We start from the raw sequence: 25,321 nt of genomic DNA, 5'->3' as shown, positions 1-25,321 counted from the left end.
AAACTCATCCCGCCACAGTCCAACATCCAGCCCCCCAACCCCCCTCAGTGCGCGCCCAAATCAAACTCCACCCGCCACAGTCCAGCATTGTATTGCGCCTGGTATGTCGCAGACACGCACACTAACACACAACATAACACGTTCTCAAGCCACACTCGAGAATAGCCGACTTCAAGACACGCTTGCGAGCCACTGCTCACTACGGTCCTGTGGATATGGGTGAACTAAATGAGTTTGGTATGGCTGCAGCCATCCGCGGCCGCCACCGATCGCGTCGTCGCCGCCGGCACGTCCACCACAGCCCGCCGCCCGGTGCGGCATGCCCACGAGTACTGAAACTGCGGCCGGCCCGAGCACGGAGCCCTGGTCCTGGTCCTGGGCCGGGCTCCGGGCCACACGGCGGCCCGGAGCCCCGCGCGCCCCTCACTGGGCCACGTCTGTCCGCCGCGCGGCGCCCGTACGGCGCCAGTGCCGGCGTCAGTGCGATCCGGACGCCGCCTGATCGGCGTCCAAAATCACGGCGCCCTGGCTCTTCAGGTGCGCCTTCAGCAGCTGGTTGGCCGTCACCAGCGCCTCGTTACTCTGTTTGAGCATTTTGATGTCCTCGAGAAGCTTCTCGTTGTCCCGCACCAGGTCCATGTACTTCTGCTGCATGCCGCGCGTGTCTTGCACGTAGTCGCACGCCTGTGATAGCACGGCGCCCTTGCTCTGCAACAGAGAGCCGCCGGTCAGTGTCAGTTGTAAAAGGTCGGTAGGCGTCAGACTATCGCAAGGATGTCGGCAGTCGGATACCCTACACGCGGTCACATCGGTAATACACCCAATACCCATAATAAGCAAATGGCGTCTCTGATGAGCCTAACTACACGACACACGAGTGGCACGGACCACAAAGCAAGCCGATTACAGGGAGCTTACTGGTGAGGCGAGGATTTTGGCCATTGCTACTGAGAACTATGCTCATTGAGTTGCAGCAATATTATGATTGATTCACATAATTAACACAATTGATCTGACGAATACGAACAGCACAAGTAAGTTTAAATTCGCATAATAATTATCAGATACAGGGCCAGGGCAGGCCTAAATCCTGGGTACGACCGAGAGTCGAGGGCCCCTGCCAGTACCTCTAACCGCCCGTACCTGGTTCTGTTTAGCGGCGTCGCCATTATCGGGCAGCAGTTTGGCCAGCTTTGTGATCCAGCTGTTGATTTTGTCTCGCCGCCGCCGCTCCACCTCGTTATGGGTGGCCCGCCGCCGGTCATCCCGGTGTAGTTCGCAGCGGCCGCCGGTGCGGTTGCCACCGCTCGGTATCGTCACCTCCTGTGGACTGCTGATTACATAGAACCCGCCTGCGAGACGGAGAGAAGGCCGTGAGGACACGCTCCATCAGCATAGACACTTTGTATGGATAATGGGTACACGCTATACACCATCATCAACGCTACAGAATTCACATGGATACGTGGAACTCAAACAGTAACACGTGGAACTCAAACAGTATGTATAACGTGAGTAGAATGCATGGGACGCACTCGCTACCCAGCATTAGCCTCTTTAGATTATCAAAGGCAGGTCAACAAGGAGGATCAGTATCAGTATCGAACTATTTGAACAGACGCAGATTCCTGATGTCCGGAAATACCATAACGGTCGGATCGACATATTCCATTTCGGGAGATGGCGCTAGTGACCGTCACCCGATCCAGTGGCGCTCAGCGGTGGCGCTCAGCGTCGCCAGCTGATGATAAAGATAAAAGAAGGTTGGTTTGTCCTCCCGGTATGCCCACCGTGTGTCCAGTACCCTCACCCGATCCAGTGGCGCTCAGCGTCGCCAGCTGGTCGCCGGCCGTCGTGCCGGACGGGATGTAGGCCATCTGGGCGTCGGCCACCTCCGCGCCGGTCGCCGTCGCGCCGAGCAGACCCTGCGCGCCGCCGCCGCCGCCCACGGCCGCCGTGGTCGCCGCCGCTGCGCCTCCCAGAGACTGTTGAACCACCTCGCCGCCGCCGCCCGATCCCGTGTTGATGTGTACCACGCGGTAAGTCATGCCTGCTATGAACAGAATGTCGGGGCGGTCAGGCTAATGCATGTCCTCTGCGGAGGCTAGGAGGGTCGAAAGTTCGGAAAGGTCATACGCGCTGGACGATCATTGTCGAGTCAGGTACTGTCCCGGCCATACACGTAACACATTTCCAGCCGACTGCTCCGCGTGCTCCAATACCCATCCACACACAGCAAAAACATCGCGGTGAGGTTACGTGACTAGTGAGAGAAAGAGATTTCACGTGCTTCCGGCCGAATGTGCCCAGCCCCAGATTGCTGCTGATGCCCCGCGTACACACATCTGCTAGTCTGAGACCATCCGGCGTGTGTTGGTACTTGCCTGGAGGCGCACCTCCAGCCTTGAAATACTGCAACTGCATGGGACTGTCCGGGTCTCGGCCATTGCTCTCCTTATCCCTGTGGGGCACACAAAGAGGGGCAGAGTCAGGGACAGCACGGCCTAAACGAAGGTCTCGGGTTTGAGGGACGTCAATGTCGCCATTTCAATGGAATACAGGCTCTAGCCTGTATATCGAGCTAAAGGAGTTCGTGAAGTTCCTGGCTGCTGTCAATCTTTACTTTTTCTCTTAAATCACTTTGTCAATAGTTGTATAAAAACCTACAAAACAATAGCAAAAAAATCATACCAATAAAATAACAGTCACACAAAAAATGATAAAGAATACTAAAAATCAACTAATTTCAATTGATCTCTTATACTCTTGTTCCTATACTAGTGCCAGTAAAGCCACTTTGAGACCCAGTGCCTGTGAGATAAAAGCCAGCTAAAATGGTCTGTGAAATGGAGGACAATTTTGATCTAAAAACAGAATGTGTGCTTAGTGTTTACATGCCATAAGATGGGACTTTCACAGTTTTTTATTGAATATAGAGCAGTGCTGCTGTCTTGAGTCATGAGTGCACCACCAAACAATGTCTGGCACTGTACTGGGCAGTCATGGCACATGGCCAGAGAGTGAGACCAATAATTCTGCTGAATAACTGCCAAACCTTACAAATGAACAATAATCAGAATTGGTAGACATCAGAGTTCAGCAAACCCAACATCATATTAACAGCTCTTTGGTGCAGCCTGATGACTTTTTCAGCCTTTTCCCATAATTTAAGTCTTCTGACTGATTATGACACTTGGAAATTGATTACTTGCATCACTGATATACATTTGCACACTGCTTTACTAGTCCTTAGGTGGAAGGATTGTGATTTACAACATAGTCAGCTGTGCAAATGGAAACACTTCTTACCCGTATTGAACTATCGCCAGATTTTGAGGTATCACTTCCTTATTTTCTCCTTCATTCATTCCTGGTCACCATCAAACCTGAAACAAGACACACATGTCAATGTCAAAAACAAGCTTTAGGGCTTGGTAACAAACTATTTAGCTTTGAAAAAAGAGGCAAGTCCTTTATCTGTTTAACAGATGGAGGACTTGCCTCTTTATTCAAAGCTAAATAGTCTGTTAAGCATTCAGTCACAGATATTTGCTGGACATTATAAACATATGTAAACTATGAAATCAAGTGTGCCTTATGCTGCAAGTACAGTTGTCTGTTGTGATAGTTCCTTCAAAGCATTTATTTGTTGCAACAGCACTCTCACCTAAAATTGTAAATAAAGCAAGGGGATAACACAATCACTGTACTGCTGAAAATGCTGCATGCACACACCGATAACTATGGGCCATTTCAACAAAATAGACATACAAATGCAAACCAGTGTGCAGAGGTACCTGCTGAAATTTACTTTTCCTTAATGAGGCAGGAGTTGCTCAATTTGAATTAGTTAATTCACAGGCAGTGAGATTCAATCAATGTGCATGACTGATGCCTGCATTTCATGGTGATGTAATAATTGTACCTGTATCCGCATGTCATAAATTGCACACACTACTTTGGATGGATTATTTCAATTTAAACATTACCTACCTTACAAACATTTACATTTAACATTAGGTATCTACACTGAAATGCTCAACACGCATGTGTTTCTGCGATTACAGAATTACTTGGAATACACAGGCATATATGACTGAGCCAGATTATACAGTACTAACAAATGTAGCAATGGCTTTGAATTATTATTTCAACAGTAAAGAAAAATATAGAAACACTCAGCACTAAAGCCGGTATCAGCTTCAGACTGACTGCGTTCTAATCCGTACAAATTGGATTCGACAGAAATTGGCAAATTTACAAACCTATGTGCATGATGTTATTTCCAGCTTCACAACATCGCAAAGTCCACCAAAACAATACCAAATACTCAAAATCTTAGCATCTACACCCCACACGGAACACGGCTGCCCGGAACAGGTGATTCGTGGTCACGGGACCAAACATCGAAGTCATGTGACAAGATGGCGGTGGCGCAATAGCACATCCTAAGCGCATTCTTTTCGTTTTTATCTTGGGTTTTATGGAGTATGTTATGATTATTCTTAATTAAAGTTATCGCACATGCAATTTTCAGCAAACTTCTTCTGATAGACATGAAGTTCTAAGCCAAACGGTGGGTCACAATGGTACTATATGCTTAGTGTACAAAAAACGATCACGTGCCTTCAACGTGACGTCGAGACCGCGTGACCGGCGACCGCCGGAGGAGCGCAAATATGCGCGGCCGATTGCGATTTACGGGCGGATTTGGGGGGGGGGGAGGCGGGACCTCGCACTTCTCTAGTAGACTAGGTATCACCTATCATTGACGTGACGCTTATTTTTCTAGGCTGTTAAGAATCACATGAAGGGCGGTCCTTGATTCTCGACGCGAATCGGAATGTCCCTATCTGGTTCCTATCGGACCGAAAGGGGGCGGGGCAGCCGAACGCCCTTTCATCAGAACGGCCACCGGTATCAGTATGGACGTGGACACGATTTTAAGCTCATAGGCTATGGCCTTTTCCTTGTGGGTAGGTACCTGTAGCGACCATAGCTCTTTATTTATGCTCCGTGCGTGACTGAGACGTAAGACGGTGAGACGGTACATCAATGCCCCCACGGAGAATCGTCGAGCTCCTGTTTCGCCGCGTGCGACATGTGTAATATGAGACGTAGAGATAAAGATAATAAAACGCAAAGGCTACATAGGCATAAGGTGTCTTCCAATCCCTGATTGCAATTGAAGTGAATCAGATTATCAGAATAGCGATCATTCACTCCCACGCCCCGGCCTCTCGTTGTCCCGAGCACCCCTAGCGGCAGACTTCATCACTACCATTTTAGAGACACACAGATCCAGTACACAGGTGGCGCTGTAGTATGGCATAACGCCGTCAAATGCCCACCGTCCCAGGGAGGTGACAGCGTTACAATTCACGCGGCATGTGCCGATGGCTTCAGAGTTCAGACGGTCATTCAACAGCACATTAAATCGCCGCTTCATTTGTGATTCGCCTGCCTTTTGCTTGGAGCGACTTCGAGGCCCGGGGTATAACGTCCTGCCTGGTCCTACCCCGGCACACCAAACGAGAAACACCGCTTATGATCCGTCGGTCCGGCCCAAGGGTGGGCTGGATCATGTCTGAACACTGAATCAGACAAATGATCACCACCAGTCAGTGGACAGTGATAATACGGACAGTTATCACCTGGGTTTATTTTCCTATTGCTGCATCACAATGGTCACTATCACAGTTGATTTACACATACGGAGGCAGTACACAGTACTGCAGGGCGCGCCAGTGCGTTACTAAATCACGCAATGCGCGATTTAAGCACGCCGGAATGACATTACAAAGCTGTAACTCAGTTAATTACTTGCATGACCAAAAACAAACAAAACAAAGCAAAACATAGACCACCCGGACACGACAATCACTGTGGTATCTATCGCTTCAAGCCGAGCGAAGATCGAACTCCACTGTGAAGGTCGCCCATTGCATTCACCTGACTGCTACAGACACACATAATACACACCTTCATTCACAGAAGCACGCACTTTAGCCCATATGTGGTGAGGATCGACGTTCTACATCCCCCGTTCGGTCAAGTGTCATGCGTCCGCCGACTTCTCCCACTGCCACCATAGCCAGCCCGCAGCCGACCACTCGAGTTCACATACACCTCAGAGTCTGCGCCGGTATGATCCGTCGACCCACCCGGCCTGAACGAGCTCAGTTTATTGGCCTGTGCGCGGGAGGCGCCGGACCGGCCACCGTATAGGTCTGGAAGCGGGTCCGGCGCCAGTCGAGACGCTAGCGGGCCTCGCTGGTCTCGAGGTCCTCGATACGCCACCGCAGCCACATCTACACCTTCAGCCCGGCCCGGCTCGTGGCGCTCCAAGATATCCGAGTAGTAGTAGGGGTCCTTCCTGCGCAGTGCCGGGTGGTGACGCGGGCGGGCGGAGCGCCGCCGGCTCCCGGTCGCTGCTGGGGGTACTGAGCAGACGTACCGCGGCTCCGGCCGGCCTCCAGACACACCACCCGGCTCCGGCTCCGGCTCCGGGTCTCCGGACGGGTGGCTGATGGCGTCCTCGTCAGAGTCGGAGTAGTTTGAGACGGACGGAGCCGGACGGCCTGTGGAGTGTGGAGGGGAGACGTGGCGTCAAGTACGGGGCGTGTGCGGGTCAGTGGGAAGGGAGCACTAGGGAGAATGTGTCCGCTGCCAGACCTGCGAGTCTGTGGAGGGGGTCACGTCACATTAATGAACAAAGCTAATAGCGACAAACAGAATATGTCCCCCACGATTTCAACTCCAAGAGAGGATAGGAATCCCCTCTATGTAGAGCCGCACGTAGTTATGCACCGTGGATAAGGAAGCTTTGTGTTCATAACCTGTGCATTGTGTAACTGTACCGTAACGAGGGACGGTATCTTATCTAATGCGTAAGAGTATGCTATTGACTGTCAGGTGTAGGGCCGTACGTACCGTAGTAGGGTATCTCCTCGTACATGTTGGAGAGCCGCTCCGACCCCTCCTCTGAGAGGGACGGCGCCGGTGGATAGAAGAACAGCGTGCCACTGCCCGCGTCAACCGGGACGCCGGGCAGCAGCCGCGGCGGCAGCCGACCCGACTTCACAGCCACCATCTGGGGACGAGACGGCAGCGGAACAGACAGGTCAGACTGGGTACCCTAATGGGTCTGGATGGTCTGGTGTTACACCGAGTCGTGGGGCCCCAAGGAAAGGCTGCATCACCATCACAGGGCTACATAGGGGGTAGAAATATACCGGGTTACAGGGGGTGACTTAAACGTATAACACCGGGTAACGACTGATAGGGAGTAAGTATCGTGTAATGTATAACATCGGGTAAAGACCAATAGGGAGTATCGCGGACTATGTAACACACCCTGCAGACTACAGGGTCACACAGGGTTAGTCGATAATTACACCGTGATGCAGTAGCTCATGGTCACAACGGAAGACAAACCAAGCGGCAATATCAAAGTGGATCACACGTATGTAAATGTAAATCACATAACACCTTTTACGACACTTGGTAACTGGGGATATAATAAAGCTGTCCTGTGAAGTGCCGGTCGCCGCCGTATTCATTACCTCGATGTGTGGACCGCCGGAGCGCAGGCCGGTCGGTGCTCCGTGGTGCGGCCTCCTCGACAGGTCGTCGTACAGGGCCCGGGACACCTCCCCCCTCTTATCGGCAGCCGAGGTGACCATCAGACTGGCCAGCTTCCGCCGGTGTCTGCGGCACATCAGGGAACATTACATAATCGTTAATAACCGTAAATTCCAAACATACAATCAAAATTTTAGCGGAATCGATAGCATGTAACGGCACTTGGGAGTGAGATGGGGGAAACATGGAAACACGAGTTGTCTGTCCATCTAATTAATCGGTTTTCTTGCATAGCTATTCCTAAGTTTTACCTTGGGAATACCGGCTAATGGGCCATTTCAGGTATCCTGGTAAAATAGACGATCCTCATGTCACCAACTTTTAAACTGATGAGACTGCATTCTCGGCGCTATTTCTCTCGGTGCCGTATACCGGTTACGCTCAGGTGCCGGCATCAGTCGTGAATACTGCATAGCGCACACAGCACAGGTCGCTCCAAACACACTGCGTTCCGTGCGGCACACGCCGCAGCGGCTTCCGTCGGACACCGGCAGCGCGACGATGCGTCGGGCGCGGCGCCGAGACCGGTTATCTGACCTTGGATAGATACGTCAGCTGCATTAGGTAATGAACTAACTCATTTATCACCGGTCACTGATGAGCTCTCAGCATAACCTCAACGCACGCAATTACGATTGGCTGACTGAATGGACCATCGGCCCTACCAGTCAACATGCACGGAGGACGGTTTTGGGAGTTATATAGGTAGGTACGGGCCAGCAGTGAGCAGACCATGCAATACGACGGTCGATCACGAAGGTTGAAACCCCAACTGAAGTATGTATGGGACTGAGGCCATGCTTGAAGTCCGCCTGAATATCATGCATAAGCGACTGCCTTTGTCGCAAATAGAGCTAGTTTCAACTTAATTAGGACAATCCCGGAACTGACACTAAGTAGTCTTAGTGACCTCGTTGTTGATCTAATCGGCCCTCTGACTGGTCTGTTCGGCACACACCGCCAAAGTCTGACGTCCGCGTCGGTCCATCCGTACCGACCGCAGCGGCCACCGGGTGGCCTCTGTACGCCCCAGCAGCTCCCTCTTCACACCAAAACCCACCGGAAGGCGGCCGATTGTAGCGCTTCTCGGCCATTGCGGCGCGGCCTGAGAGCGCACCGCTGCTGGAGCGCGGCGCTCATTGTGCCCGTGTGAAACGGCTCGGAAGCAAGCACACTGCTCGCGTGAGGGCCGACCGGTGGCGGCCGGCAGCGGCCCGTGTGATGTGTTCACACCTCGCGGGGTGGGCGGGTATGAGCCGTGGACACGTCACCGGGGTTCACCGACGCGCAGGTGGTGCCACACCAGTGACAGCCGCTTGGTGACACATTCCGGCAGTAAAACGCACGAACCATTTGATTGTAGGGTTGCAACGGCGGAAAGGCACGCAGTTCGGCGGCAACGTGCCCATTCGTTACAAAGCACAGGCGCTGAAGTGTGGCAGAAAATGCCCGTAAAGAGGAAACAGAAAGGAAATGTTATTTTTACGTCCGTCACTTACGATGGGACGATGAAGTGCGGGCGATATAACACAACGAACGTGACGTACCTTCTTCTTCATTGGTGCGTAATAAGCAGCTACAATATTTATGCGACGTTTAGTAAGTCAGCAGCTCCCCACCCCTTGGTCGGTATCCTGCCCGCGGCTGTTTCTGCACCCCAGCCCCGGCTCGGTGTCGGCACTCAGCAGCCCCCCCCCCCCCCCACACACACACACACAACTGCCATAGCGCGCATTCTCGGCCCGTCAGGCCCGGGGAAGACGTCTATTTCGGGACTGAGAGCCCTCGCAGTACGGCCGTCACCCCACGACAGGGCAGCGTGCTGACGTGTGAATAGTCTCCGCCGCAGCTCACGGACTGCCAGCTATGAACTAAAAGAGATATATCCAAATGAGATATAGGTGCATATATCTCATTTGGATCTGGTCACTAATCTTATGAGAAGACCATTATTTTGTTTATACCGTCTTTAATAAAAAGATAATTATTTTGGCCGTCGAAGGAGGACGCATTAATGCTATGACGAAGTGCCGAACAGGAGTCATACACATCCATATACGGCTCAACGACCAACTGATGACACTTCTATACGACTTCCAGCACCATGTGTGAGCGATCCACCGGGCTGCACCACTCCGTGACTGCGGTCGTGTGCTAGCCACAGCCGACCGCCGGAGGGCGCCGCCGAACAAATAACGGCCCGGTCCCGCAGCTGGCCCGTATACCCGAGACTGAAATGGGCCGCCCATCGCTCCGAACCGGCGCTATTGGACGATCATCGCCAATACAGATCACTTACATCGTCATTTTGGATAATTCGTGAGAGTTCGCCAGATTACGTGGTCTGTGGTATTCCCGACACGTCGCCTCAGATTTGAAAAATTACCGTCAAATTGTCGGCACCGTATAACAAGCCTAATAATGGCGTCTAGTGTATGTACAGGAATGTGAGATGGTATAAATGTGAGCGCTGCTGAGGTGAACCACATTTATCGAGTTTCTTATCAAAATGGTCCGATGGTTCAAAGCAAACACAGTCGTTAAACATATCATATACCTATACCTATCGCTCATGTTTAACAAGGTACAACTTAGAAGTGTCTATTTGCTTAGCGCAAAGGCATATGAGATACCGTTTCAAATGAAATAGAGACCCCAGCAATCCAATATAACATATTTCCCGAGCGCTGCTCATGCGCTTGCTCAGTGAGCCTATAACTGCGAGAGACGGACACTCACTTGCAGAAGAATATGGTTCCGGCGACGAGTACAATAAAGAGGAACAGCGACGTGGTGATGAGGGCGGCCAGCATCGACTGCGACGGAGTCGACTGCGGGTCCGGCACGGCCGTCAGACCCTGTCAGAGGCGCACGGCGGGGTCACAACACATTGGAACCTTTCTTGGTCAGGGGCGCAGGGCCCTCCGGTAATAAAATTGACTTTAAAATAAATAATACGTAAAATAAGCAAAAACTTTACTAATTTGTAGGCTAATGAACAATATAATTAAAAATTAACCTACCTACCTACTGATCAATATATCAAAAAATTATCATTAATCATCAGTAAAAAGATGTCGCCGTTCCAAATAAAAAAATGGTTTATGTTTCTTGTACCGTTGACGAACTGACAAAAACAGTCACGAAACTGTTCGGAAAAGCTGAGAACTTTAATTAAAAAGGTGTGCAAATAGCAGTACAGGGTCCGACCGGCGGCAGTCACTGGCGGCCGTCACTCACCGATCGAGCACGGCACACCTGCAGCGGTGCCAGCAGGTCACACAGGTCCTCTCCGGCCGCAGCCCAGGCCGGGTCCGCGGGCGGGGGCGGCACCGCGAACCGGGGCGGCGGGGGCGGCGGCGGACCGGCGCCGCAGCCGCACGGGCCGGCCGCCGGCCGCACCACCAGGTCATAGTGCTGCTCCGGGTAGGCGCCAGACACCTGGAAACGACGACGGAATTGTTGTCAGAACAGACGAACGCCGAGCTTCACGGTGTGACTTTTCTAGAATGGACCGTCCGGTAAGCTCCCTCGAGTCCGTCAGACGGAATTTATTCGGAGAATCGCTGGGCCAATCGGTCCGACGTAGTTCGACCTAGGGCAGACAGACATCTCACGGACAGTGATCGACAACTCTGCCGCCAACATTCGGACAGACAGCTTTGCACCCCTCCCCCGCCCCAAACAAACAACCCGCCCCCGCCCCCGCCCCAATGACCTGGCAACAGGCGGAACGTCTAAAATATCTGATAAAATAATTTACTAGAGCATTATTTATCTGATTTTCTTATAATGATAACGTCTAAGACACGCGTGTAAAGGAGCTGGCCTGAAGCCAGGAGGCAGGGCAGGTGTGTGTGACGGAAGTGGGCGAGGACGCATAGGGCGGGAGGCGGAGGAGGCAGGCGCAGTGAAAACTGGAGTAGAAACTTGAACCGACCGGAAGCGGTCGAGCCGCCCCGACGTCACGCGCTACAGCGTGCAGCCTGCAGCACCCATCAATCAATCGCAGTTTTCCTCGACCGATGTGTGTCGGATGTGATTGATCTGTTAGCTTTTCACATATTTACACTGCGGCTGCTTATCTCGCATCTGCAGACCGATTTTTCGTCCACCTCTGCCAAGCCAACCCGTGCGTGCAAGCTGAGGACATTGGACCACCGGCCATAAACAGCCGGACATTGTATAGGACACAGGACACCCAGACACAGGACATCGGACAAGCGGACACACAGCGGATACAGGACACTGTACATAGAGCATCGGACAACCGGACATAGCGGACATAGGACACCGGACACGGATCGACCACAGACGGCCGTCGCCGAGGCTCGGTGATTGCCTTCCCGCCGTGCACGGGCCGTCAGGACGGAGCGTGCCGCGGTGTCACTGACACTGTGCCGTGTCGTCTGTCTCCAGATGTGACACGGTGTCGTGCAAGGCAGTATGTGTCGTGTCGCCCGTCCCAAGCCGAAGATGAAGTGTGTCTCAATGCCACCGCTACAACCGCGGAGTGGATCATTACTTGGGATTGAACGCCGGCCGAGCCATGACTCGTCGTTATAATCTGGCACACCTTGCCGCATGATCTTACACTCCTCTGGTTCCCTAGACTTCATCCAGAGCTAACCATTTACACTGGACAGGGGCGACTGACTCGGCATCGGAGTGGCACGCGTCAGTCGCCGGGATACGCACGCGGGTGTCACATTTCACAAAGCGCACCGATCCGCAACGCCGTCATGGAACGGATCAAATCACAGCCGGATAGGTCCCGAAGGGAGCCGCTCAGTCTCTCACACTTCATCTGGGTCGTTATCCGATCTCCTGAGGCATCAACGCTCCATAAAATGGTCGTATAAACCAAGGCTATAGAACTCCAGGTAAGGACACCAGCCGTTTGACCTTGAACGCCGCCGGCCGGCCGATGACGTCATTGGAGGCAAGCCGGCTCGGCGGACACACAAGGCGAATGCATAACGGAGGGGCGTTGGAACGTTGCGGGAGCCGGGGAGATATTTTAATGTGGTTGCATACCACCATTGTTATGTTGATTGATCTACAGACTGCATTCTTTTAAACCTCGATGCATCCTAGGCCTGGATGGTGCGTACATTCGTGGAGTACGATCACCCCGTCCGACGTCCGTGGTCGAAGCTGTCATAGTATTAAAGACACTAAGACGGGTGCAATAACGGCGATCCGATCCCGTCTCTGGCGAATCTAGAGGGGTCGTAAGGACCCAGGCCGAATCTGACCGTCTATTTTTAGGCAAGCCGGCTCGGCAAGCCGGTCTATTTCTCCAGGGAGCTGCAGTACCCGGCGGCCAAAGCGGCCACCTCGTCGACTCGCAGGTCCTGTCAGGGCCTCCTCTAACATACCCACTGGGTGGGCAAATGCCCACCCAGTCACCATAAATGCCCACCCAGTGGCGTCGATTTGCCCACCCAGAAGCAAATGCAAAAATAAAGGTCCGGCCGAACGTCCGGTAGGTACTACCACTTCGGTTTCCCGAAAAAGAAAAACTAGCTAGCAGCCAGTGCCCCAGTGCCCCACTCACTTCAAGTTGTTTCTTAATCATTGGAAGCATTCGTGACCTCTAGATGACCTCAGGTCACCCGAACTTGGAAAACCTGGATGTTGGTTATACAACTCGGTGAGCATAGCATACCCTGCCAGTTTGAATCAAGAACAACTCTAGATTTCATTGGCAAAATAGCGTATTTTCAGTGCCATTTTTGCCATGTACCGGTTTTGTGACCTTGTGACCTGAGTCTGACCTGAGGTCATTGGAACACAAAACTCTCAGGTCACACGTCAAATGGCTGCCCCAAGTTGTGTCTCAAATTTGGTGACGCTAAGTTTTATGGTTCTTACGCTATAAACGATAAACTCAGCGATTCCGTCGCCGCTAATATAGTCCAATTTACCCTGTTATTGTACCGGTTTTAGTGACCATGGTAGTGGTGACCTGACCTAAAACAGCAGAGACCTGAAATTTTAAGGGAAGGTGTCATAAGGCTGTTCCAGAGAGTACCTATGCCAAATTTGGCGGCGCTACGCGCCGCCGTTTTTACGTTACTTGCGAAAAATTAAGGGGGGTTGCATATCAACCTCCCTGGCCCGGCGAGGGCGAGGGTTAATGTCAATATTAGGCCGCATATAACTATAGATGCAGAGGACGCGTCAAAAGTAAGCTGACCATGCCTCCTAAAAAGAGGCCGCGAACATTATTAGATTTCTGCTTCAAGGAGCAATCATGGATAATGGACATGGTAAGTTTACGTTAACTTTGCAAACTATCATCTTGTTTCCAATAATGGCACAGCTTATTTCGCCTCACCCCCCCCCCCCCCCGGCCACAGGTTTTGAAATTGGTTGAACCCCAAAACAAGTTGCTGGATCCGCCCTTGGACAGGGGAGCGGCGAAAAATTTTGCCCACCCAGTGAAAAATCCTTAGAGGAGGCCCTGGGTCCTGTGGGATTCCGTGATGCTTTAGTGCTTCACCCACAGAAGCACGGGCATAGCAGTAGGATGTGGGGCTAGGTGTCTGTCCACCTCTTCATTGAAAGAACAACGTATACAGCGCCTGGTCCCGCCGAAGCTCGGTATCGACCGTGACTTATTCACAACTGGCGGATCCAGGAAGCGGTCTTGGACACTGCGGGGGCTTACCCCAAAAAGGTTTCTCGGAATTAATTTAAAAAATTCTGATTTCGATTCCTTGCGCACTGCTGTGCGGTGTGATTAACCAACATTTCCTCAGAAAAGTTGTGAAGTTTTCTTTGATTCTCGAAAAGCGATTTCGGGCGCTGCCAATGAGGGGGAAGACATTTGCCCCAAATGCCTTCCCCTGGATCCGCCAGTGGGTTGCCCCACTCCGAGCTTGACTAAAAACGTCTTCAAACCCCACCAGAAACCGATGGTAAGGTGAATTTAAATCCAATAACTCATCTCTGTCTGCCCGCCTAAATATACAACACATGGTAGTTGGTACGGCACCCGGCCCTGAGCTATGAGCCGATCGCGATATTTTTGGCTTTCCCCATCCCAAGCTCGATTAGAAACGTTCTCCTTCCCCACCCGATTGCTGATGTCAATTCAAATTCAATACCTCATCTCTGTCTGCCCGACCATAACCCATTCATTGCACACCGTTCAGCGCCCCGCCCCGCCAGAAGTATCCTAGCGCGCTGAGCAGTTGCCTCCAGCCGCGTCATAGCGAGGCCCCGCGCGGCCCATAAATTAATACATTGCGCGAATAGCCGTGTCACCCCCCTGGTATAAACACTGATAAAGTGAAACTGCGCTGAAATAATGGGCCTTACGTCTTCGGCAAATTTTATAGCACTACGGAGTACGGATGTGACCAATACATAAGGATAACCCTGTCATGCACAGGCATAAAGGCATCAGGTGACGACTGACGACATGCCCTGAGAACGTACGCGTCGGCCCGGGAGTATGCTCACTTGTCACCAGCTTGGTGAACGTGGGAGGGTCGGCTCACCTGTGGTCATCAAACCAGCTCTGTCACTGGCCAAAGCGGAGCACCACTCTTCGCCACCCCCGCGCGCAGGAGGCAGGCGTTTTGGGCCGGCTGGGTGGCCCGCATCCCCCTCGCCCAGCGTAGAGACTCGACGGTATTTAGCTGCATCACGGCCAATCACCATACCGTGACCCTGCCGGTCCGATTAATGGTCTCATCACGCCCACTCATCCTGTAACAGTCAACACCCTTCAGCACCGCTCAGAGCCGTTCAGAGGTAACTTCTCAGTCAGCGGACTCGACCCTCGGCCGGCCGCGCCCGGAGCGCTTGGACGCTGACGCAGCCCGGGCCAATTGGTTAGATAATCGCCGGGCCGGGCCGGTCCTCACCATCCTGCGTGATCATCTTCATTTGAAGGCGGTGACGTCATCCCGTGGACGGGCCCGCGACAAAACACAGCGGGCAGAGGGAGGGGAGAGGGGGAGAGTTGGACACGAGACCACCCAGACGGTCTGGCGCCCCGCCCTCTACCCGGCTGTGCCGGTCGTCTCGTGCCCCGTAACCGTGCACGTTTAGTGTAGCTCGGCTCAGTCACACTCCGCCCACAACTGGACTCTCTCCCGTCCTGCAGTCATGAGCCAGCCATGGATCTGTCGCATGTCTTGTGACCGATCGCAGTCTCAGCACACGGCCCGAGCCACACCAACATCATTGGGACCTGTAGGACAACAACAAAATGCTGGACGAAACAGATCCATAAACACATTACACAGTACACACATACTATTACACCACGGGGCAGACCACTCAAAGTGAACTAACTATACGACCCGCCGGAGGGGCGCCGCGGCGTCAGCGGGCTTCCTGCACCACCCCAGTCGCTCTGCGATTCGCGTGAATGCAGCTGGGTGCGTGTGCATAACTGCATTGCGCTGCCATGTAGGCTATGTGCGCGCTGCAAGTGGCGCGGCTATTTGGTGCTACCGTCGGCCGCCCCATGGCTGCACGGCTATGGTGACGCCATATTCTGCCGTTGACCGGCGACGGATCAGGCCCAGACTGCCTGCGAGCGAATCTGAACAGGAAAACGGGGGCCACTAATACCGGCGGTTCTAGTTTTCCCGAGGTAGCAGCGACCGCCATCCTTGTAAGGGTTGTCTGTTGATGTTCAACATTGTTTGTATGCATCAGCCGTGCGCGAACTTCCGGCTGGATAGGTATATGCTTTTGCAATAGCCGAACCGTGTCTGTAAAATAATATACCCGATCCAACTTCAGAACATTCGAAAAAAACGGATACATGTAAGACAGCTGCGCCGGTGAACGATGGAAAACTACTTATGAAGCGTAAATATGATCGTCAATCAACGTATTTATGTAATTATTTTGTAGATACCTTTAAATGACTATACATATATAGCTGGGCTGCGGTAATGTCTTTCAACTATAACGTATACCTATTTTTGAGCAGGTATCAATTTGCACTCTCGAGTAGCTTTGCATTCGTTATGAGGCTGATTGCAGTAAAGCACGAAGAGTTGTCATAAACTGGCCGGATGTCTATAAATCAGCGGATTAGCAATAACCGGTCATGCCAATCGTCTTTATATCTTCTAACAATCCGATACTCTGCGGCACTAAAGGCCGAGTGACCAAGACAGTGCAGCGGCCAGCGCTGGGATGGGCATGGGCCGCTGTGCCGGCCAGCTGCTACCAATCTGCGCCACTGCAGACGTCGAGCAATGAGTGCCACCCGGCTCTAACTTTACCTGCCGTCCAGGGCATTGGTTCGACTGCAGGGTAGCGAATGGAAGCATGGAAGGGTCAGTGGCCAGTGGACGACAAACTATTAGAGATGGGACAGCGGACAGTGGCACAGAGAAGGGCTTCACTCAGAGCCATAGAGATGAGAGGACAGGTGCCGTGACAGCGGTCAGCGGGAGAGACGGGCCAGGTGCCGTGCAGTGGAGAAAATCTGACCCTGGCGACCCGCGGTCGAAAAGGTCACGTCACAGCATAATTGGATGGACGGTCCACACGGCACTGCTACGCCGTGAGGGAGCGCACAGTCCATCCCAGTCGCGTCGATCACAGGCGTCGGCACGCAGTACCTTGCTCGCTGATATTCCCATGTCTTTCCAATCTTTTTCTCAGGTGCTTCAGGAGACAGGAGCTGACTGGAGTGGGGGACCCGGGTCTAGGACCACTGAACTCTCTTGTCTCTAGGCGTGCAGGGACAAAAGGGCACGGCTTACGGAGAGGATGTGGAGCCAGCGACGTGTACTACGGTCTTATGAGTGATTCACCCGCCGTGAGAGGATCAAGGAGTGGATTTTTGGCGTAATTCTTACATGCATTGTACGGTGTTGTGCTTAATATAAGACTTCCTCCTTAATCTTTCTATGAAGATAAGTATTATTCATAAATATGCCATGGAGTAAGGGCCCATGCCGCATTCAGCACTTGCCGTTACTTGAATTACAATAATACCTCGGAAAGCTCGTTGTAATAACTTGTATGTTCTGATAAGTTGTAAAATCGGTTACGAGCATGCTGAGCTATCCTGATACAAAAAGATATTCTAATATCCGCGGTTCTATTTGTGATTACCATCGGCGCGAGGCTGCCCTTCAGACGGCGCCGTCCGCCGCTCGGCGTCATAGTTCCGGTGAAACACGACTGCTCCAAGGCCAGTCGCGCGCGGCTCACGGCACCTGAACCGAGCGGCCGGCCGGTCCCGTATCGTGCACATCAGTTTACGAGATGTCGCCGTCATCACCATGGTCGCTAATCCTCATATGCTGCAGTGAAGCCTCGCCGGCCGGCGACACTGGCGAGCCCACGAACACATGCACAGTGTGCCTCTCAAGGCGAAGTGAAAGGGCAGGAGGCGAAAATGGCATGCGTCATGTTTACCGTTGATGCGTGTATGTCCATTCAAATCAGCATGCCTATGCACTCTAAAAAGAAATAGGAAGGGCCGCTAATATGAACATTCACCCTACGTATATTGCAAAAATGTGACCTAAGTGGTGAACGTTCCACAGTCATGCATTTAGTAAGACAGCGTAAGTAAGTAATAGTGCCGAGTGCGTAGGTTCGACCAGGAAAATGTTCTCTGGGCAGTGGGAGGTGATTGGAGGGAGTCCACTGAGTGTATAGCGGCCCGTCCGGCTGTCGGCACTACCTGCCAACCACTAAACTTCCTCACAACAGCGGACGGAGGCGGCTAGTGGAGTAGCCGAGCGGCCGCGACCACCCATCGAGACCGGAGACACCCACGATGTAACCATAGCGATATTTACGAGTCCCGGTGCCCCTTGTGGAGTATTTTAACGGCACCTGTGGAAGTGCGAATGACGAGACATGGAATTCGACACGTTCAATGAAATGACCGCCTGCGATCCGAAGAAAGCATCCACTAATCGGCGCCCATGACGGCATCCTCACAACACCTATGCATGACAGCAGCTACAAAACATTCATGACAGTAGCCACAAAACATTCAAGACGGCACCCATAGCAGCACTAGTTTCAGCACCCATAGAAAAGTCCAGGCGGCGCTGACACGCTCGGCGAGGCCCCCAGTTCTGGTAAGACCCGTCCGTCATGGCGATGGTATCTTGTCGTCGCCAGGGGCTACTGCAGTCAAAGAGACCATAGGCATGCATGTTCTGTGTGAAGAGGCATTTCAAGGAGCAGGAAATGGGGTTTTGCACGTTCTGTTGAACATGAACTGCGGTGCTATTCTGGACAAAAGCTCCCGAATAGTCAGCCAGGTGTCTTGAACACGTAAAACAGTGGTAAAGAGGAGCCATTTAACCCGGCAGTTGCTGGGGTATTTCGCCACCCACCGTTTGCTGGGGGGGGGGGGGCGTTAAACGCCCCCAGCCGATAACTCGAGAACCAATAGGCGCAGCGAAACGCACGAGGCGGCAAACGAAAGAGCGCGACGAGACGCTTCAGATGAGTACTTTAAAGTTGAATTTCGAGGTCACAGGTCGGGTCAAGGTCAGGTCAAACACCTGAAATCGGGCTTTCAGTAGCATGGACTTCAGGACTTCGCAATGGGCGCCTCTCGTCACAAACTCTGTCAAAACGGGGCACAATCCATCATATAAAGCCTACAAGAGTGTCCGCTCCATGTAGGGGTCAGTCAAGCATAGGTCAGGGTCAAGGTCAGGTCAACCGGGTAGGCACATATCCCCGAAAATCAAAACTGATATTCGCAGCCTGTGACACATGTTTTATGGGTAATTTGGGGCGTAGAACACGATGGTGACATTCATTTTATCATATGTGTACGTGTTTGGCTAAGAAAGTTCAATTTAAGAAATGCATGTATCATGGTCGTTAAGTAGTCACGAGAAATTGCCAAGATTCAGTTCAAGATTTTGGAAAATGCGGAACGATAATCAATAATCGAAGATAGCCATTTGATTGTTCATGGTATTGGCAGTCTAATGGCATTTACGGCATGTCTGTATGCAGGGGCGCCGCCACGGATTTTTAACTGGGGGGGACGGACTGACCGACTGAAAACCCAAAAGTAGACATTCTTACCGTGGCTTTTTCGGTCGGATGCATTCAACGTTTAAAGCAAATATGCCACTTTTAACATAGGGTTTTGAACTGAAGTAACAGTTTTGTAGCTTGAGCTGAGACGAGAACAAATCAGGAGCTTTTATGGCCCAACGATCACCCTAGCCAAATATATCGGTATCGATTTTAAGTTTGGAGACTGAAGTCATCCCCATAGATTACACTTTGTCATTCTCTTACCGAGGAATCCATTCCCTTACGGAAAAATGCGAGCCAATCAGCATTCAGCTGGTTTGAACTACGTACTATGCTTGGTCAACGCGTAATCAGCTTCCGCTGCAATATAGGTAGGTAAGTAGCCTCTACGAAAGGTGGAAAATAGTGATGTAAAAATAAATATAAAATCCTTTTGCAAATATTCATTATTTCCTGACCATTTTAAGTTTAAAAACTCATAAAACTGTGGCAAAACAACTGGTTTGAGGAAAGTAGTTTAGGTACACAGGTGTCGATTTCTACCGAGTTGGGGTGCCCGGGCGCAGCAAATCCGCCGCCGCCCTAGCGTTGACCTTGACCCGCGCGGTCTGTTGAGGCTCCAAAGCCAAGCCGGCCGAGAATTTGGAGAGCTCGGACTTGGCGGAAATGGACACCCATGTTTAGGTATTTCCTTAAAGTAATGGCTATAGACCGCATTCCCACCGAGTACCTACCTATATAGATATACACATCTGATGTCCGATTCAGTTTGACACGGCAAAGCCTCGTGTTCTATAACGATATAATTGCTGATGTATGCCACTAATAGGTATGATCGATAATGCATATTGCATAGGTAATGCATATTGCATAGCCGCGTGGGGGAGGGGGCGTTGTATAGTCACAAATCTGTCTTTGGTTTGTGCGCGAATCGGCGCGAAGCGCCGCGAAAATTGGCAAAAAAACATTTGGCAAAACTGCTCCAAAATACGAATTGTGCAGCCCGTGTAACAAGCTTGATACCAGAAAACCTTAGGTCAGGAAAACCAAGTCAAGTAGTCAAGTCGCCTCAAAGTTTTGTGGTCCTGCAACCGTATAGCTTATTTCTTAGAAGCTCGAAATTTAGTGTAGCGTGACTGCAGAAGTGTGAGGTCGGAGCCGGAATCAGTCGGAGTTGACTGTTTTGGCCAGTTTTGGCCAGAGTCGGAGTTGAAGTCTTCGAAAATGTTCGGATTTTGACTTCGAGGTCGGATTAGTGTAAAGTCATGTTCTTGGCTGGTTAGACGAAATATATTAGGCCCGTGTTCGGCCAGTCGTGTTATACGACACACGTTGATCACGATATCAAAAATCGGCAGTTCCGCGATGACTGGTCGAATAAGAGCTGGAAATTTCGAGTATGTAGGATAACAACCAGTAAAACGCCTTTTGGGGCGACCAACGGAGCGAGCGAAAGGGTGGGGTGGGCCTTGCACGTGCGAAATTGCGAGGGGATACCTCCAACTAACTTGTGCACTGCACCCTTCTAACCGGTCCCTAACGATGTGCCAAATTTGAGCGCAATCGGCCTAGCCGTTCTCGAGATCTGGAAGCGGCACCCTGCACGTGCGCACGTGCAAAATGGGTCCAATCCAAAGTCCAAACTGACTTTTGCACGGCACCCTACTAACCGGTCCCTAACCATGTATATCAGATTTCAGCACAATCGGTTCAGCCGTTCTCGAGATCTGGAATCGACCCCTGCATGTGCGCACGTGCAGCAGCACCCCAACTGTGGCACATGGATATGCATTGCCTAGTGGGTATACCTACCTACATGCCAACAGTTTCAGCGCAATCGGCCCAGTAGTTGCCGAGATATTGAAATTGTTACAAAACTGACACCTCTTCGTTTTTCACGTGGCACGTTGCTATGGGGTCACTCACATGCATCGGGAATAGTCCGATGCTCGTTAGAAGGAATGAATCAGTGCTACCCTACAAAAATTACCGCATGTAAATTTGTCAAGTGGTTGCTGAGATATAAGCCTAGCAAAAGCGTGACCACGGCATACTCAGAAATTTCCGTTAACCTACGAAAGACTACGCTCGCTTCGCTCGCTCCGTAATGAGTTTGGGGGGGACGTCCCCCTTCCATTCTGAGAGTGGGGGGGACGCGTCCCCCCCGTCCCCCCCGGTGGCGGCGCCCATGTCTGTATGTCTATTCTGTGATTTTATATGATTTTTTGAACATATGCCGTTTTTGGTCGAAAACTCAGAAATCATGACGTCACTAAAACCTCGATATCTCAAAAATTTTCCAACCGATTTTTTTGAAACTTTGTCACAATAAACTTCAATCAATTCCCTACAGGTACCCAAAATTTGGCGCGCCTGCGGCGCGCCGTTTTTATGCTATGGCCCGGCGAAAAAAGTGGGGGCGTTTAACGCCCCCCCCCCAGCAACTCGCGGGTTAAGCAGATAATACATTCATGTTGGGCACTAAACAGCCCTGCGAGGGTGGCTAAAATCTATTGTGCAGAACATTTTAGAGCGTGGCCGTGGGACACAACAAATTCGCACACGAATAAATACTTAGGTAGTGTCATGAATCGTCACCGTCAGTAGAATGGAAGTGCTAAGCCGCAACCATTGCAATTTGGACTGAAAGAATATTGGGACGCACCGTACCATGTATTTTATAATCTAAGGTTACTACTATAATCTGTGTGACAAATGCGTTTTATCCAGTCTCACCACCTCACCTTTATGGTACCTATGTAGGTAAGCGGATATAACATACTCGTAGCTTGACATGGTAGACCAAAGCGTGTAAATCCACGGCAGCAATCGGCGCCGTCTAAATCTTATTCATATGATATGGCAAGCATCAACGTCGATCCCTGCCGGTCGACCCAGCCTCTGAGTCTGACCCTGCCGGTCTCTGCCATCGGTCCCACCTTGATCCCACTTCGGTACCTGTCTGTCCCACCTCGGTCCCCCACGGTTCCAGTCGCGTCCTTGAGCGGGGCCGTTCCGTGGCCCTGCCGCCGCGTGGCCCGGCTGACCGCCAACTCGCGTGACGCTGCCACCACGGACCACGCCGTGTACACTGTGCAATGTGCAACGTGCACAAGGGCCGTGCAACGAGGCAGCGTGTGTACACAACGTGCAGGCGGACCGGCCGGCCCGATAGGGACGCGGTCCTTCCAGTCAGTCTGATGTATGGTTCTACACGGCGCACTTCGGTCAGCTCTGTCGGCTAACAGCGATCGGCGCAAAGGCACGATCCATCACGGTAGCAAAGACGGGAACCGAGGGATGCACCAAAGCGCCGAGGGTTGAGGCAGCGCGGTGGTGACACCAGCCGGCCGCCGTCAGCCACCGAGATCAACAACACGAGGTAGACATAAGACAGTTGATAAATGGATGAAGGCGGTATTCCCTTTGTGTTGCACTGGATACCTACATCTAGCTCGAAGTCGTATCCAAAATGTTTGGATTGCACGGTTTCTTAATTCGCTCAAACTAACCAGGCGCTAGCCACTATAGCTTCTAACGCCCACGAAACGAATGAGTTGTGACTCATGCGGCTTGTGAGCCCGACTCATTGGTCAGCCGATATATTCCCTGTGCCAAGACCATTACGGGTGAAATAAAAATAAACTTGCAATGAACAATGATGAGCCGATGTCTGATCCGAATGAACTGATAGTTCGATCGGAATGACCAGACCATTCCCACCATTTCAGCAGTGAACAACAGTTCCCATCGCCATGGGACGGCGGCGCAAGACGGTCCGAACTGTCTGGTCCGTAGGTCGGTCGGACTAGGGCTGACCGTCCGCCAGTCCGGTGCCCGTGAGAGCCGGTACCACGTGTGAGGCAAGGTGTGAGCTGGAGGGTCACATTCACCGGCTGATCTCTATCAGAATACCGAGTTCGAATGGGGTGCGAGTAAACAAAGGATGGTCTTATGGTGGTTGAAGGAATGCATAAAATAAGGGCTGTAAAACGGTCGCAAAAGGACGGGCATGAATCTGCAACTATAGTTTTTATTATAAACGTACCGGTGGATCAGAATGCTGTTGTTAATTGAATGAGCTGCGGTACCGACATATCGCAGCAGGTAGGTAATGCTATTGGGAGTTAGAAACTTACCGTGCTGCCGAAGTCCGCCGCCCAGTTGTGGACGCTCCGCTCTTGCATTGGGCCGGGGGTGGGTGACAGTCCACGGTGGACCGTCCACAAGGCTGAGCCCCGGTCGGCTCAGGAGTCGGACCTCTTGCAGGCTTCAGCAGTCACAGGATCCTTCCTTCTGTCAAGACGGGCGTATCCGCTTCCACAAGGCACCCAGCTGTCTCAGGGCTAACCCCCAAGCGCCGGTCCCGCTGGCCGTTACACTGTTACAGCGCTGACCCAGGCTATCACAGAACCATCCACATATGTCACAGGGCTTCCCAAGCCATCACTGGCTTTAGGCTTCGCCAGAGACCCCTCCCACTTGGCACCAGCAGGTTGCAGGGCCATACAATACAAAAATACGCATCTTCTTCAAGTCACCCACTGTAGCCAAGTCGAGTAAGAACCGTTCTCGTAAATGATCCACGTCTACAATACACACTCCTCAGAACGGAATCCCGCTGCGCGCAGTCAGCTCACTGGTTGGCCCAACCCTCAAGCACAATCGCCGAAGACGGTACGGACCCCACCCCACAATACCGAGCCGCCAACGCCGGGCGGCAGCCAGCACTGCCGCCCGCGACTCGGCTGAGACTCAGACAGACGGGTCCGCCGCCGACGCGCATGCGCTCTGCTGTCGCGACCGCAGGTGAGGCTGGGCTGTGGCGAGCTCACGGTCGTCCCAGGTGTGGGGGAGGGGTGTAAGGGGGCTAGGTGCGCCGGGCCGGTCCAGCAGCGACAGCGGTAGACGGCGGCTGAGGAGAGGAACGATAGTATCATTCACTGGCCACAGAGCTAAGACAACAAGTTTCTGTAACGCCAGGCATTTTAGACTCTTGTAACGCCAGGCATTTTAGACTCTGTGTCATATGAGAATGTGTGAGCTAATTCTCAAACTAAACATGCTTTATACTGCTTACTGGAAGACAGAACCCCCAAAGCCAATGTGCTCTGTCGCCTAGGCGAAAAAAGGATGATTATAGAATTAGAATGCCAATGGAATAAGGGCAGCTTGATAGGCCGGCCAAAGGTCAGTGCTCATTATGAACGTGTCCGAGCTCAGCACTAGCAGTCTAGCCGACCAGGTGTTAATTAGCCCATCAGCGCCGGCTGACTGGTTGGGCCCTCCGTTCCGACGATGACTCTATCCACCGTTAGTAGTCCGTGACTTGTCCGCACGACTGCCTCGGCCCTCCTTCCACCGCGCCGCTGGCGGACGGCGACCATCGAGACTGGACGGCAGATGTGACAGCCAGCCTGTTGACGGTTCACCAGCCCAGCAACCCAGACCGCCCACAGGGCTCCAAATACTGGAGAAGTGATGTGGTGATCGACGTGAGGTCAGGGATTCAATGTGTATCCATATGCGGCCGTGAGGACATGTGTCGGCTGATCTGTAGAATACTGAGTCTCTGAGCAGCTCCAGTTTGCTGATCAGGCTGCTGTCTATTTGTCACCCTTTGACATGTCAGCTGATCACCTGACGTCCTGACACGTCGGTCGATTGA

The 25,321-nt window shown here is 52.1% G+C and overlaps 2 protein-coding genes across 10 annotated transcripts; both read right to left on the bottom strand.

The window, feature by feature from the left end:
- Positions 1–75: 75 nt before the first annotated feature.
- On the bottom strand, positions 76–4,600 carry LOC122390124 (upstream stimulatory factor 2-like). 9 transcript variants are annotated; one of them, XM_043382791.1, is made up of 6 exons: positions 4,266–4,600; positions 3,310–3,386; positions 2,385–2,461; positions 1,811–2,053; positions 1,144–1,352; positions 76–708 (listed from the first exon to the last, which is right to left on the bottom strand). In XM_043382791.1, the coding sequence occupies exons 2-6, from the start codon at positions 3,366–3,368 to the stop codon at positions 478–480; spliced, it is 819 nt and encodes a 272-aa protein (XP_043238726.1). In that variant the 5' UTR covers positions 3,369–3,386; positions 4,266–4,600; the 3' UTR covers positions 76–477. The 9 variants fall into 9 exon arrangements, with proteins under 9 accessions (XP_043238726.1, XP_043238729.1, XP_043238730.1 ...); XM_043382794.1 differs by having other exon boundaries at positions 1,811–2,050; positions 4,357–4,557; XM_043382795.1 differs by having other exon boundaries at positions 2,344–2,461; positions 4,266–4,556.
- A 1,046-nt stretch (positions 4,601–5,646) lies between these two features.
- On the bottom strand, positions 5,647–24,389 carry LOC122390113. Its single transcript, XM_043382772.1, has 6 exons — positions 23,793–24,389; positions 10,885–11,085; positions 10,384–10,502; positions 7,566–7,710; positions 6,934–7,093; positions 5,647–6,581 (listed from the first exon to the last, which is right to left on the bottom strand). The coding sequence occupies exons 1-6, from the start codon at positions 23,838–23,840 to the stop codon at positions 6,052–6,054; spliced, it is 1,203 nt and encodes a 400-aa protein (XP_043238707.1). The 5' UTR covers positions 23,841–24,389; the 3' UTR covers positions 5,647–6,051.
- Positions 24,390–25,321: the final 932 nt, after the last annotated feature.

Source organism: Amphibalanus amphitrite, unplaced genomic scaffold (genome assembly GCF_019059575.1).
Source record: "Amphibalanus amphitrite isolate SeventyFive unplaced genomic scaffold, NRLGWU_Aamphi_draft 000383F_arrow, whole genome shotgun sequence".
NCBI lineage: Eukaryota > Metazoa > Arthropoda > Thecostraca > Balanomorpha > Balanidae > Amphibalanus > Amphibalanus amphitrite.
This window is presented reverse-complemented; position numbering and strand designations above follow the sequence as displayed.

Bases quoted from the DNA above. Each gene is read 5' to 3' on its own strand.
- LOC122390113 (XM_043382772.1), bottom strand. From the start codon at position 23,840: ATGCAAGAGCGGAGCGTCCACAACTGGGCGGCGGACTTCGGCAGCACG. The intron at 11,086-23,792 runs GTAAGTTTCTAA...CGTCGTTTCCAG, and splicing joins CGGCGGACTTCGGCAGCACG to GTGTCTGGCGCCTACCCGGA. The intron at 6,582-6,933 runs GTACGTACGGCC...CACACTCCACAG, and splicing joins CGAGGAGATACCCTACTACG to GCCGTCCGGCTCCGTCCGTC.
- LOC122390124 (XM_043382791.1), bottom strand. From the start codon at position 3,368: ATGAATGAAGGAGAAAATAAGGAAGTGATACCTCAAAATCTGGCGATA. The intron at 2,462-3,309 runs GTAAGAAGTGTT...TGTGCCCCACAG, and splicing joins CTGGCGATAGTTCAATACGG to GGATAAGGAGAGCAATGGCC. The intron at 709-1,143 runs GTACGGGCGGTT...TCTCTGTTGCAG, and splicing joins ACGCCGCTAAACAGAACCAG to AGCAAGGGCGCCGTGCTATC.